The sequence below is a fragment of the Oncorhynchus nerka genome, linkage group LG26 (assembly GCF_034236695.1).
Source record: "Oncorhynchus nerka isolate Pitt River linkage group LG26, Oner_Uvic_2.0, whole genome shotgun sequence".
NCBI classification, from domain to species: Eukaryota; Metazoa; Chordata; class Actinopteri; order Salmoniformes; family Salmonidae; genus Oncorhynchus; species Oncorhynchus nerka.
The window spans coordinates 24,689,103-24,701,496 of record NC_088421.1 but is presented as its reverse complement, the minus strand read 5'-3'; the positions used below and the strand labels follow the sequence as shown (position 1 = coordinate 24,701,496).

The 12,394-nt window shown below is 49.0% G+C and overlaps 1 protein-coding gene across 2 annotated transcripts in view; it reads left to right on the top strand.

Annotated features, from left to right (window-relative positions):
- spop (speckle type BTB/POZ protein) overlaps positions 1-12,394 on the top strand; it is a 113,662-nt gene that overhangs the window by 49,889 nt on the left and 51,379 nt on the right. For both annotated transcript variants that reach the window (XM_065010282.1, XM_065010283.1), the window contains exons 3-5: positions 4,392-4,652; positions 5,041-5,162; positions 5,385-5,536. In XM_065010282.1, coding sequence (XP_064866354.1) covers positions 4,575-4,652; positions 5,041-5,162; positions 5,385-5,536 — 352 coding nt within the window. In that variant the 5' untranslated portion in view covers positions 4,392-4,574. The remainder of the gene's footprint in view (positions 1-4,391; positions 4,653-5,040; positions 5,163-5,384; positions 5,537-12,394) is intronic.

The following is a 12,394-nucleotide window of genomic DNA, read 5'->3' as shown; positions in this document are numbered from 1 at the left end:
TGCAGGGCTCTGGCAGTGCTCCTCCTTGCACAAAGGCGGAGGTAGCGGTCTTGCTGCTGGGTTGTTGCCCTCCTACGGCTTCCTCCACTTCTCCTGATGTACTGGCCTGTCTCCTGATAGCACCTCCATGCTCTGGACACTACGCTGACAGACACAGCAAACCTTCAAACCATCCTGGATGAGCTGCACTACCTGAGCCACTTGTGTGGGTTGTAGACTCCGTCTCATGCTACCACTAGAGTGAAAGCACCTCCAGCATTCAAAAGTGACCAAAACATCAGCCAGGAAGCATAGGAACTGATGTGGTGGTGGTCTGTGTGGTCTGTGGTCACCACCTGCAGAACCACTCCTTTTTTGGGGAGTCTTGCTAATTGCCTATAATTTCCACCTGTTGTCTATTCCATTTGCACAACAGCATGTGAAATTTATTGTCGATCAGTGTTGCTTCCTAAGTGGACAATTTGATTTCACAGAAGTGTGATTGACTTGGAGTTACATTGTGTTGTTTAAGTGTTCCCTTTATTTTTTTGAGCAGTGTGTATATATATATATAACATCATCTTCTGCACCCTTATCTTCTGTTTCTAATGGGAGGGATGGAGAGGACATGACATCATTCAGACTGTTGGTTTCCTGGGAACTGTTTGTCCACATGTCTATGTTTGAGTAATGCACTCGCCTCTTAGTGGTGAGGTGAAGGCTGTGGTGGGAGGGAGATCTGGACTCGCACAGTGAGAGAGGCCTGTCTATGTAATTAATATAAATGTGATCCAGGTCTCCTTTCTCCCTCATCCTGTCGGTCCCCTCAGCAGCAGACTAGGATGATGGGATAGGGAAATGAGATGTAGGCATTCACGCATGTACACACGTACACAACCCGAGAAACACTCACAACACACCACTGCCATCCTTACCTCATACTTTGTCTAGTGATTGTTTTCAGGGGAGCACACAATCCACACAACCCTCTTAACGCTCTCTGACGTACTGCTGTGGTGATATTTATTTCCCCTGCCGTGTGTATTCTCACCTGTTAGTCCTCCTGTCCATTGGTGCTGACTGTCACCAACTGAATCACCATGATGAATGAACCGTCTCAAGATTTTGAAGTGAGGGAGTACAAGGATTACCACACACACACACACACACACACACACACACACACACACACACACACACACACACACACACACACACACACACACACACACACACACACTACCACATGCCCCACTATCTCTGAGTTGTTACTGTCATTTGTCTGCTTCTCTGCTCCTGATGATTTTCATGAAAAGACAAATCAATCCCCAGCTTTATTCTGTTTTAAGTGTCATCTGGGTGTATTTAGAAAAGCTGTGAAGTTGTTAGCGATGGTGCCAGTATTGTCATCTTTTCTTAGTGGTTCCCTCGTGATCGCTGTTGGCAGCACACACGTTGGGAGACCGTAGCCTATACAGAGACATGAGAACACACAGCTTAAGGAAACATACGGGGGCACACATTTATTGCACACATGCAACGCACACACTCCGCCACACAGCAGTTTGCATGTGTGCATGCATTTGTGCACGTAAGCTGCATATTTGTTTCACCCATGAACACACACTAGTTCACACAGACTAATTCATTGTTAGGAAATCTCAGGTAATTTAAATTGCAAATCAGTGCTGCCTTGTTCTTCATTTTTTGATTAATATTGTATTGTTTTACTGAGTGAAAATGCCACCAGTGTTTTTCATCAAATGCAAATAGAACAAAATAAGAAACAGAAAGATCAGATCCAACAGAAAGTTCTCTAAACATTCATGAAGTCCTGTCTGCGTCCGTGGAGTTCTGTGTTTTCTCACCCGTCTCCACTCTGCCAGGCAGAGGTGGACCCCCCCCATTGCCCTTTCCTTCCATTTCTCTCTCTCACACACAGATTCTGGGAAGTTATCTAGGTCCTGAACTTCCCATCCAATCAGCCACTAATTAAGAAGCAAAGCGAAGGGATTGTCTGGCTGCGAGACAGGGGGACTTGCAGGTTGACTGAGAAAAGAGCGAGAGAACGAGAGAAAGAGTCTTTGCCCTGAAACCCTGTGATAGCTTCAATTTGACAGGATGAGTGAGAAAATAGAAAATAGAGAAAGGAGCAAGGGGGGAGAGGGAGGAAAGGAGCAAGGGGGGAGAGGGAGGAAAGGAGCAAGGGGGGAGAGGGAGGAAAGGAGCAGGGGGAGAGGGAGGAAAGGAGCAGGGGGAGAGGGAGGAAAGGAGCAGGGGGAGAGGGAGGAAAGGAGCAGGGGGAGAGGGAGGGAAAGGAGCCAGGGGGAGAGGGAGGAAAGGAGCCAGGGGGAGAGGGAGGAAAGGAGCCGGGGGATAGGAGCCGGGGGATAGGGAGGAAAGGAGCCGGGGGGGAGAGGGAGGAAATGAGCAGGGGGAGAGGGAGGAAATGAGCAGGGGGGAGAGGGAGGAAAGGAGCCGGGGGGAGAGGGAGGAAAGGAGCAGGGGGAGAGGGAGGAAAGGAGCAGGGGGAGAGGGAGGAAAGGAGCAGGGGGAGAGGGAGGAAAGGAGCAGGGGGAGAGGGAGGAAAGGAGCAGGGGGAGAGGGAGGAAAGGAGCAGGGGGATAGGGAGGAAAGGAGCCGGGGATAGGGAGGAAAGGAGCAGGGGGAGAGGGAGGAAAGGAGCAGGGGGAGAGGGAGGAAAGGAGCAGGGGGAGAGGGAGGAAAGGAGCAGGGGGAGAGGGAGGAAAGGAGCAGGGGGGAGAGGGAGGAAAGGAGCAGGGGGAGAGGGAGGAAAGGAGCCGGGGGAGAGGAGCCGGGGGAGAGGGAGGAAAGGAGCCGGGGGATAGGGAGGAAAGGAGCCGGGGGGAGAGGGAGGAAAGGAGCCGGTGGGAGAGGGAGGAAAGGAGCCAGGGGAGAGAGGGAGGAAAGGAGCCAGGGGAGAGAGGGAGGAAAGGAGCCAGGGGAGAGAGGGAGGAAAGGAGAACAAAATATAATTTGTTTTTTATTTAACCAGGCAAGTCAATTAAGAACAAATTCTTGTTCTATTCCCAGGGGTCATCTGTGGTTCTGTAAAGGTGAAGAGAAGTCATTGGTTAAAGTCACACTTCTCTCTCATAGATTGTAGATCTATGGTTCAACTGAAGTTGTTACGGATACAGTTATCCTGTGTGTGTGTGTGTATCCTGTGTGTGTGTTTCTTTTCTCTCCTTCTCCCCTCACAGGTGAAAACCATCACTCCCCAATCAGTCAACAATCAATCATCAATCAGAAGACACACCTCCTCCTATTTCCTACCCTATCACAGTTCCTTCCCCATGGTTTAAAAACCCCATCATTTGTTTGTTCTAGAGCAATCTCTCGCTCAATCTCTCGCTCAATCTCTAGCTCAATCTCTCTGTAAATGCCATGTCTGTAGGTCTCTGTGTTTCACTCTCGCTTTGTGTCTTAACCTCTCTTTTGTTTAAGCACCTCCATAGCACTTTGTCATCACCTGTGAGTATTGTTTTTGGTTATGGTGTTTGTGTTTGTTTGCTGGTGGGAAAAGGGGAAACCAAGACAAGTCGCCCATGGGCATACACTACCCGTAGGTGAACTTTGTTAAATACACTAGTTAGAACTGGGCGGACCACCAACTGTATTTTTGGTTAGTTAGTTAGCTGTTGTTAAAGTAGGCTAGTCTAGCTTAGGGGTGTTTTTGAATACTTATTGTTTCTTTTCTTGGGTCCAGCTCAGCCACTTTTCCTGCTCCCCCCATTACCGTGTGTTTATAAATAAACCTAGAGTTTGACGGTAGATTTCTGTTGTCGTGGTTATTTCGTTCACACTTTTACTTTGTCACAATAATAATTTGCATGAGTTATGTTACGGGTCTCATTACCATCCCCCCTAGACTGTCGGGCCAAAAGGGATTCGTAACAGAAGTCAATGCTGTTTTTCTATTGTGGCTGTATTCACACATGTACCTTGAAAAACAGAGTGAATAACTTGTGCACACAGATTGATAGAAGTTTGCACATTTTGGAATAGGCTATGACATTTCCAAGTCAATGTGCTCTTTGAAAGTTGTATGTGACCTTGTGTAGGCTACTTGAGTGAGTGGAGATTGGCAGGCAGGCGTGGGATGATGGTCTTAAGCCTTGCTCTTCACTCTCAGTCACAGATCGGTTGGCGCTCCGCTCAAAGCAAAAGAAAGTCAGAACCATGGCAGATAAACGAGGGCTTTTCTCACTGAAGCCGAGTGAGCAGCGTTCACAGCCTCTCTGCTTTGAATGCAGAGGCCCTTTGAAAACAAATGAATTCAGAGCTGTTTTGTCCTACTTACTGAGCAATACCGCTCAATTACAATTAGCCTTTTAGCACACACGCACTGACTATAATACCTATGATAAAGCGACTCTCTCTGGTTGTAGGGTGTTGCTGTGGGTTACCTGGACATTCCTCAGCTTGGCTGGACCCTGGTGCTGTGTGGTGGTCTGGTTGAATACTTAGCCCATTCAGTGGTGTTTTGTTGGGCTCAGCCACCCCTCCACTCTGCCTTCCTCCTGGCTGGTGCTCAGGCTCCACTCAGGCCCCCCCCTGCCTCAACGCTGGCGATGTCAAGAGTCCCGAGTCCCCCTCCCCCCGCGGACATGTCCAGCGGCCCTGTGGCTGAGAGCTGGTGTTACACTCAGGTAAGCGTGGGGATTGGTGTGTGTGTGTACATGTATCTGTTTTTCTATGTACAGTACTTACACCTGTCAGTCTGTCAGTCAGTCACTGCCAGTGCTGGTGTTTTTGATAACAGCCTGTTTAAAGAAGAGGGATGTTTTTCTATTGATGTGTTTTTCATCTCGCTGTCCTTGCAAAATCATTTTTTGTTGCAGCATTTTAATATCCTTTCTTCTCCCCCTGTTTGTTGTCAGTGTTTATTGAGATGAAAGGCAGGTTTGATGTGTGGTTTTGAAGTCCAGGCTGACCAACCAGCCACTTAGCTACCTGTATGGAATAGATAAATAAATTAAAGTCATCATGTCTGATTCCTGCTGTGTGTGTGTGTGTGTGTGTCCCTACCTCTGTTAGATCAAAGTGGTGAAGTTCTCTTACATGTGGACCATCAACAACTTCAGCTTCTGTCGTGAGGAGATGGGTGAGGTCATCAAGAGCTCCACCTTCTCTTCGGGAGCCAATGACAAGCTTAAATGGTGAGTGGAGGCGGGGCCAAGAAGTGGGTGCTATGGATAAGCCATAAGGGACGACAGGACCAGTAACTTGTCCATGATTGATCTGATTTAGACTCCTAAGTCTGTTGGACAGAGTTTGGTCTCTATTATTTTGGACAGTTACTGAGCATAGTTGACTGACCTCGTCTCTGTATGACTGAGTCTGATGATCACTGATGCTGATCCCTCCCTCTGTGTGTCCAGGTGTTTGCGTGTAAACCCTAAAGGCCTGGACGAGGAGAGTAAAGACTACCTGTCCCTCTACCTGCTCCTGGTCAGCTGTCCCAAGAGCGAGGTGCGTGCCAAGTTCAAGTTCTCCATCCTCAATGCCAAGGGAGAGGAGACTAAGGCTATGGGTAAGTCACACTTGATTTGAGTTGATTTGGATCCCCATTAGCTAATGCCATGACGACAGCTAGTCTTCCTGGGGTCCGACACATGACGAAAATGGCATTACAGACAAAAATACTTTAAAATGTACATGCATTTAAATAACATTAACAAGTAGACACTACAGACATTTAAAATACCTGAAAGGTCACAGTCAATTCAGGTGTCAGTATCTGTCCAGTCATATGGCCAATCTTAGTAGATGTACTTTTTAATGTTTTCTTGAATGTGAATCATTTTTTTGCTTGGGAAATATCTATCCCCAACAACCCACCATCTCTATAGGGTCAGTGGTGCTCTGCCATTGTAATCCCATAGTGTACCTGGCTTGATATTATGTAGGTGTGTGAGAGGTAATGTGATAACAGAACTACTTATAACAATCCACTCTTGAACCTCTCAGCTCAAACCTGTAGCTTGGCAGTAGAACATGGAAGACATGTTGACTAATAGGAACAAGGTTAGGAGGTTTGAGAGATGTATTACCTGTGTCTCTGAGGTATACTAAGTGAGTGTGTGCATAGGGGGAGCCAAAGTGTCTAATTCAGTGTGCGGGCCGAGGTGTTGATAGCCATATGGGTGTGTATAATCACTGCAGGTGGGATTTGTTCCCCCCCATATTTAATTCAAAGTAGCATGGAGCAATTTTTGTCTTCTGCCTCTTCTCTGGCTGATGAATTGGAAAGGAAATGTGTTTCTTCCAATGCCTGCTCTTTTTAATTAGGTTATGTTATGGGGAGGAAAAGCAAACTTGTGTGGAATTGAATTTGAGTGGGCCAGATGTGACCGCTTCCTGGTTATCAGGCTCTCTACCTGGTTGGTTGTCTCTCCTCCGGCACCTTGTCGAGCACAGGAAGTATGTGAGGAGAGGGGCAGAGGAGGAATGTTTGTATCAGAGGTGTATGCAGCAAGACTGTTTACAACCACCCGCAGTGCAGGTCATGTAGAAAGGGAAATGGTTTTCCTGCTGAGAAACGTCTACCGCGTGAACTCAACCCCTCCCTCCCTCACACACTTTCCCTCTCTCTGTTCTACACTCTACATCTTCATTGTGGCAGTGCTTTTTCACTCAACAACAACACATTCACAAACACTACTGTTATGAAACAGGCCCTGGGCTGCATACTGTAATTGTGCATCAAGCTCACTTGAGAGGCTCTTAAGGTACAGTTAATGCATAGTTGGCTGTGCCCATTTCACTGCACCACTCTAAGAGGGACAGCAGTAGCCTGCAGAGTGGGTGGTAAACACCACCTAGAGCCGTTTCATTCCTTCACTCGGTCAGCTCACCTGCACCTGCTTCTCCACATGACCACTGAAAGAGATTAAACATGGAGAATGTTGATAGAAGTGGAGAAAATGTCTTATCTTCTGTTCTCCTCTTCGTGTCTCTGGGGGGTTTGCTGTAAATTGTGTTCTTTGGTGGTGCACCCCATCTTCCCCTCAGCTCTCTGCTCGCCTTGTCGCTGGAGACAATTACCCGCAGCCACCGTATTCGTGACAAGGGACTTCAGCGAGCACTCTGTCTGAGAATATGGCAGTAAAGATAGCTCTATCTGTTCTGGATCATTTAGAATCCAATTAAATCCATGCCTCCTGAAGAGAACCCAGGCCAAATAAAAACAAAGTGCCTTAATTAAGAAGGCTGTGGCTCAGAGTGTGAGGACTGTTTATGTGGCATGTCACTGCTGGGGCTCTCCACACAGTCTCACAGGGCCACACACTCCACTGAAATGGATAGTAAGTCCATGTACAGATTGGTGTGATACATAGCTAAATAAACAGATACATAGGTGGTTAGAAATATGGTTAAAGATGATTGTGAGTAATGTAAAGATGCTGCATATATCATTTGCTGCCTTAAACATGAACTGTTTCAAGTGGATCTGACCTTCAACCTCATACTGTTCAGCCACCCCCACCAGAATAGAGAGCCTCAATCAGTAATGTATGTTGGTCTCCTCTGTTGGTCTCTGATGGTGTTACTGCCTGCTAATGGAGATAGATTTGGGCTCCACTGGCAGCCCCCACCTCTCTCTCTCCTCTCCCCCAAACATCCTCTCCTCTCTGCCACATAATTTCTCTCCCTGGCTTAGTCGCTAGCGAGCTGGCTCTCCTGTGGGATTGTGGATGAACGGTTTGTAACGTGTCTCTTGGCCCCCCCTCTTCTCCCGTGCCAGATAAAGCAGCCTGCTGGCAGACACACTGCTGCACTGACAGCTCTGAGAACACAGAGAGAGAGAGAGAGAGAGAGAGAGCGAGAGAGAGAGAGAGAGAGGAAGTCTCCTGCTATATGGCGGTGGTGGCTAGGGTTTATTTAAATGGCCCAGAGCTGAGTGTTATTCTCAGACAGTGGGTTTGTAGTGCTTTTTAGGTGCAAAGTGCTAAGTAGAGGTTATTTTTCCAGTGTGTTTGGTCACAGGTTCAAGTTCAGGTTAATTTGCTATGTGTACACAGGTCTTCATACACTGTATATTTTAAAAGAACGATCTCATTTGCCAGTACAGTGTTTGTGGTGTTGTGGTTAGTGTCTTTAGTTCCACATGGTCTCCTGGCTGATTGAAACCTCTGTCTGAATGCTTGCCTGTGGTTGTCAGAGCTAGTTGCCCGCGGTTACTGATGGGGGCGGTCAGGCATTCAGTGTTGTTGTGTTGTGGGAAGAGTCATTGGACAGTCTTTACATAATCACATATCGACACGGCTAGAAGGAACGTCGTTACACATGTTTGTGCTGACACTTGCTTATAGAGCTCATTATTCAATAGAGATGAGATTTTCTTCGGAAATGGCGTGCGTGTGTGTGCTTGTTTGTGTATTTGTGGTGTGTGTGAGCGAGCGAGCTTGTGTGCCTGCCTTCCGGATTATATGTCAGCCTTTGTAGGTGCGTGTCTGTTGCAAATGCAGGTTGCTCCATTACACATACTGAAGCGTTGTCTATCATGCTGTTAGACATTGGACTGTATGTCTTGTGTACTGTATTTAATGAATGGGATGTAGACTAAAGGGCAGCAATTGAAGTGGAGGGAAGAAGTGGGATGGGGATGTAGGCAGTAGTGGTTGGGAGGATGGGGTTGGAGTGTGTCTGTGTATGAAGGTCTAGGTGTGTGAATGCTTGATTGTGTTTGTGTAATGGGGAAAGCTCCAGGCTCCTTTTGGGATTCTCTAAACCTCCTTCCAGAGAACAGATGATCACAGAGGGCTGGAGGGATTGAGGGATTAGAGTTGTGTTTTGAACTGATGTACATACTGTACATTACACTTTCTCTGTCATGCCCGCACACACACACTCTTAGTGTGACCCACACTATTGAGTAGTGCTCCTCTGTTGGCCCGGAGTGTGATGTTTGCCAGCCAGTCTTCTGGGTGACCTTCTCACTGTGTGTTTCAACCAGGCCCCTGAGCCACAGCCTGAATATGTATGCTATGCTCTCTAAAACAGCCTGGCTCTACTCTCTCTCGCTCGCTCGATCTTTCCCTTCTCCTCTCTAAAACTCTGTCCCTGTCTCTCTCGCCTTCCTATTTTTTTCCCTTATCTCTTGTCTCACTCCATCTATCTACATATCTCACCTCACATGCCACCTCTCTGCCTGCACTGTTAGTGACAGGCTTCTATCCACTGTTTGAGTGACATGCTTCCATCGCTGGTCTTCGCACTCCTCTTCCTCCTCTCCTATTTGTTATTCCCGGTGTGTTCCTCCCCTCCTGACTTGGTGACCCAGCCTGCTGTGACCCGACCGTGACCACATGCGGTCTGACCTGAGGTTGATTCCATGCCAGCGTGAGGTTCTGGTCCTGCTCAGGAGACCCAGTCGAGGCAGCAGGGTCAGCTGAGCTCAGCTTAATACACACACGCATACAAACTCACAGGCGCACGCACATGTGCACACAGACATACACCTTAGTGTGGAGAGTGAGCAGGGACTGAGCAGTAGAGGAGAAATCTCACCTCTCTCTTCCTGCAGTTGGACTCCTCACCCTTTCTCCTCCGTTCTCTGTGCTCCCGTTCCATCCCTCCCTCCTCCCAGCTAGCCTCTCTCTCTCTCTCTCTCTCTCTCTCTCTCTCTTCCTGCCGTTGGACTCCTCTCACCCTTTCTCCTCCGTTCTCTTTGCTCCCGTTCTGTCCCTCCCTCCTCCCAGCTAGCCCTCTCTCCCTCTTCCTGCAGTAGGACTCCTCTCACCCTTTCTCCTCCGTTCTCTGTGCTCCTGTTCCATCCCTCCCTCCTCCCAGCTAGCCCTCCCTCTCTCTCTCTCTCTCTCTCTCTCTCTCTCTCTCTCTCTCTTCTCTCTCTTCCTGCCGTTGGACTCCTCACCCTTTCTCCTCCGTTCTCTGTGCTCCCGTTCCATCCCTCCCTCCTCCCAGCTAGCCCTCCTCTCTCTCTCTCTCTCTCTCTCTCTCTTCCTGCCGTTGGACTCCTCTCACCCTTTCTCCTCCGTTCACTGTGCTCCCGTTCTGTCCCTCCCTCCTCCCAGCTAGCCCTCTCTCTCTCTCCCTCTTCCTGCAGTAGGACTCCTCTCACCCTTTCTCCTCCGTTCTCTGTGCTCCCGTTCCATCCCTCCCTCCTCCCAGCTAGCCCTCTCTCTCTCTCTCTCTTCCTGCCGTTGGACTCCTCTCACCCTTTCTCCTCCGTTCTCTGTGCTCCTGTTCTGTCCCTCCCTCCTCCCAGCTAGCCCTCTCTCCCTCTTCCTGCAGTAGGACTCCTCTCACCCTTTCTCCTCTGTTCTCTGTGCTCCCGTTCCATCCCTCCCTCCTCCCAGCTAGCCCTCCCTCTCTCTCTCTCTCTTCCTGCCGTTGGACTCCTCTCACCCTTTCTCCTCCGTTCTCTGTGCTCCCGATCTGTCCCTCCCTCCTCCCAGCTAGCCCTCTCTCCCTCTTCCTGCAGTAGGACTCCTCTCACCCTTTCTCCTCTGTTCTCTGTGCTCCCGTTCCATCCCTCCCTCCTCCCAGCTAGCCCTCTCTCTCTCTTCCTGCCGTTGGACTCCTCTCACCCTTTCTCCTCCGTTCTCTGCGCTCCCGTTCCATCCCTCCCTCCTCCCAGCTAGCCCTCTCTCCCTCTTCCTGCAGTAGGACTCCTCTCACCCTTTCTCCTCTGTTCTCTGTGCTCCCGTTCCATCCCTCCCTCCTCCCAGCTAGCCCTCTCTCTCTCTTCCTGCCGTTGGACTCCTCTCACCCTTTCTCCTCCGTTCTCTGCGCTCCCGTTCCATCCCTCCCTCCTCCCAGCTAGCCCTCCCTCTCTCTCTCTCTCTCTCCTCCCACCGTCCTCACACCTCCATTAGGCTGAGACCCAGCCCCGTAGGAAGTTGTCACAGGCTGCTGGTCTTCTTCCATATACCCTGATAACACACAGGACAATCCCTCCACCACACAGGGAGAGGAGCTGCTGGCCAGGGGACCATGCCTGAGTCTCTCACATATCGGAAAGGAAATAGAGAAAAGGCAGACTGAAAGATTTCAGACAAATAAGGCAGACAAGGAAAAGACTAAGATGCAGTGCTTTTGCTCTGTGTGTTTGTGTATCCAACCATACACTACTTGGCATGTCAAGTCCATAAAAGTTTGACGTGGCTTTCAACAACACAGGTTTAAGATGAGAGAGAGAGGGAGAGACTGACGCAAAGCCTTTAAATGAAAGTCTTCTGACATCAGTTCCTATTATGCAGAGAGGAAAAGAGGAGAGTGACGATGAATAAAGTAGGAAAAAAAGAGTAGAGAAAAGAGCCTTTGGAGTGTTTGGATTTCTGTCAGTCTGAGAGGGTGGCTGTCAGGGCCTGTTTGTAGCCCATCTCCAGAGGAGGGATTAGAGGGAGAGGACCCCCTGATTGAGCACTGGGGTGGAGAACTGGATATGTGCACAACTCCACCACTGTCTGTAGACATCCCAAATGACAGCATATTCCCTATTCCATATAGCCCATAGGGCTCTGGTCGATGTAGTGCACTATAAAGGGAATAGGGTGCCATTTGGAGTGCAGCCCCTGCCTGCCTGGTTGACTACTGTACCCACCACTGCATCATACCGCTGCTGGTGAATTTCACATAGAGCTTTCAGCAGAGCTGTTACCTCGTCTGAATGACTCCCACTTGGATATGGCAGGAGATCTCTTAAGGCTTGGACACCAGTAGTGTTTGCTGGCCGATGGTACCCAGCACCCCTGCACAGAGTTCTGGCTGTAATTTGCTAACCGATTCTTCATGTAGAATCTGGTGAAAACGCCTGCAGCCAGACGTCCATCAGTGGGTGGTTCCTAAAACACACCACGCCGAAAGAGAGGCAGACGAACGGCAGATGTGTGTGTGGTTCTTTAGACCCCAGGGATCCTCATCCTATATGGCAGGAGGGGCCTGCCCTACAGGAGGGGCCTGCCCTACAGGAGGGGCCTGCCCTACAGGAGGGGCCTGCCCTACAGGAGCTTCTTAGATGGGATCATGTCATTCTATACATGACCAGGGATCTTTATGTGATGTTTCATTGGAGATCTTTGAGAGGGTCTTGTAGTAAAATGTCCGGGCAGGGAATTCATTGTGATCTGACTTGGCAGACTCTTTGATCCAAAGCCATTTATAGTAAAGTGAGTGCATTTATATTTGTAGTATGTCATCCCTAAGGGACTTGAACCCGTGACCTTGGCGTTGTTGGCATCAGTCTTACCAACTGGGCCATCAGAATCACTATGGTACAGCAGTGTCTCTGACTCTAGTTATTGTGTTATGTATGTTGAGTATGTCCTCAGTGGTTGTGTCCCAAATAACACCCTATTCCCTATGTAGTGCACTACTTTTGTAGTACACTATATAGGGAAAAGGGTGCCATTCTGGACGCAGCCAG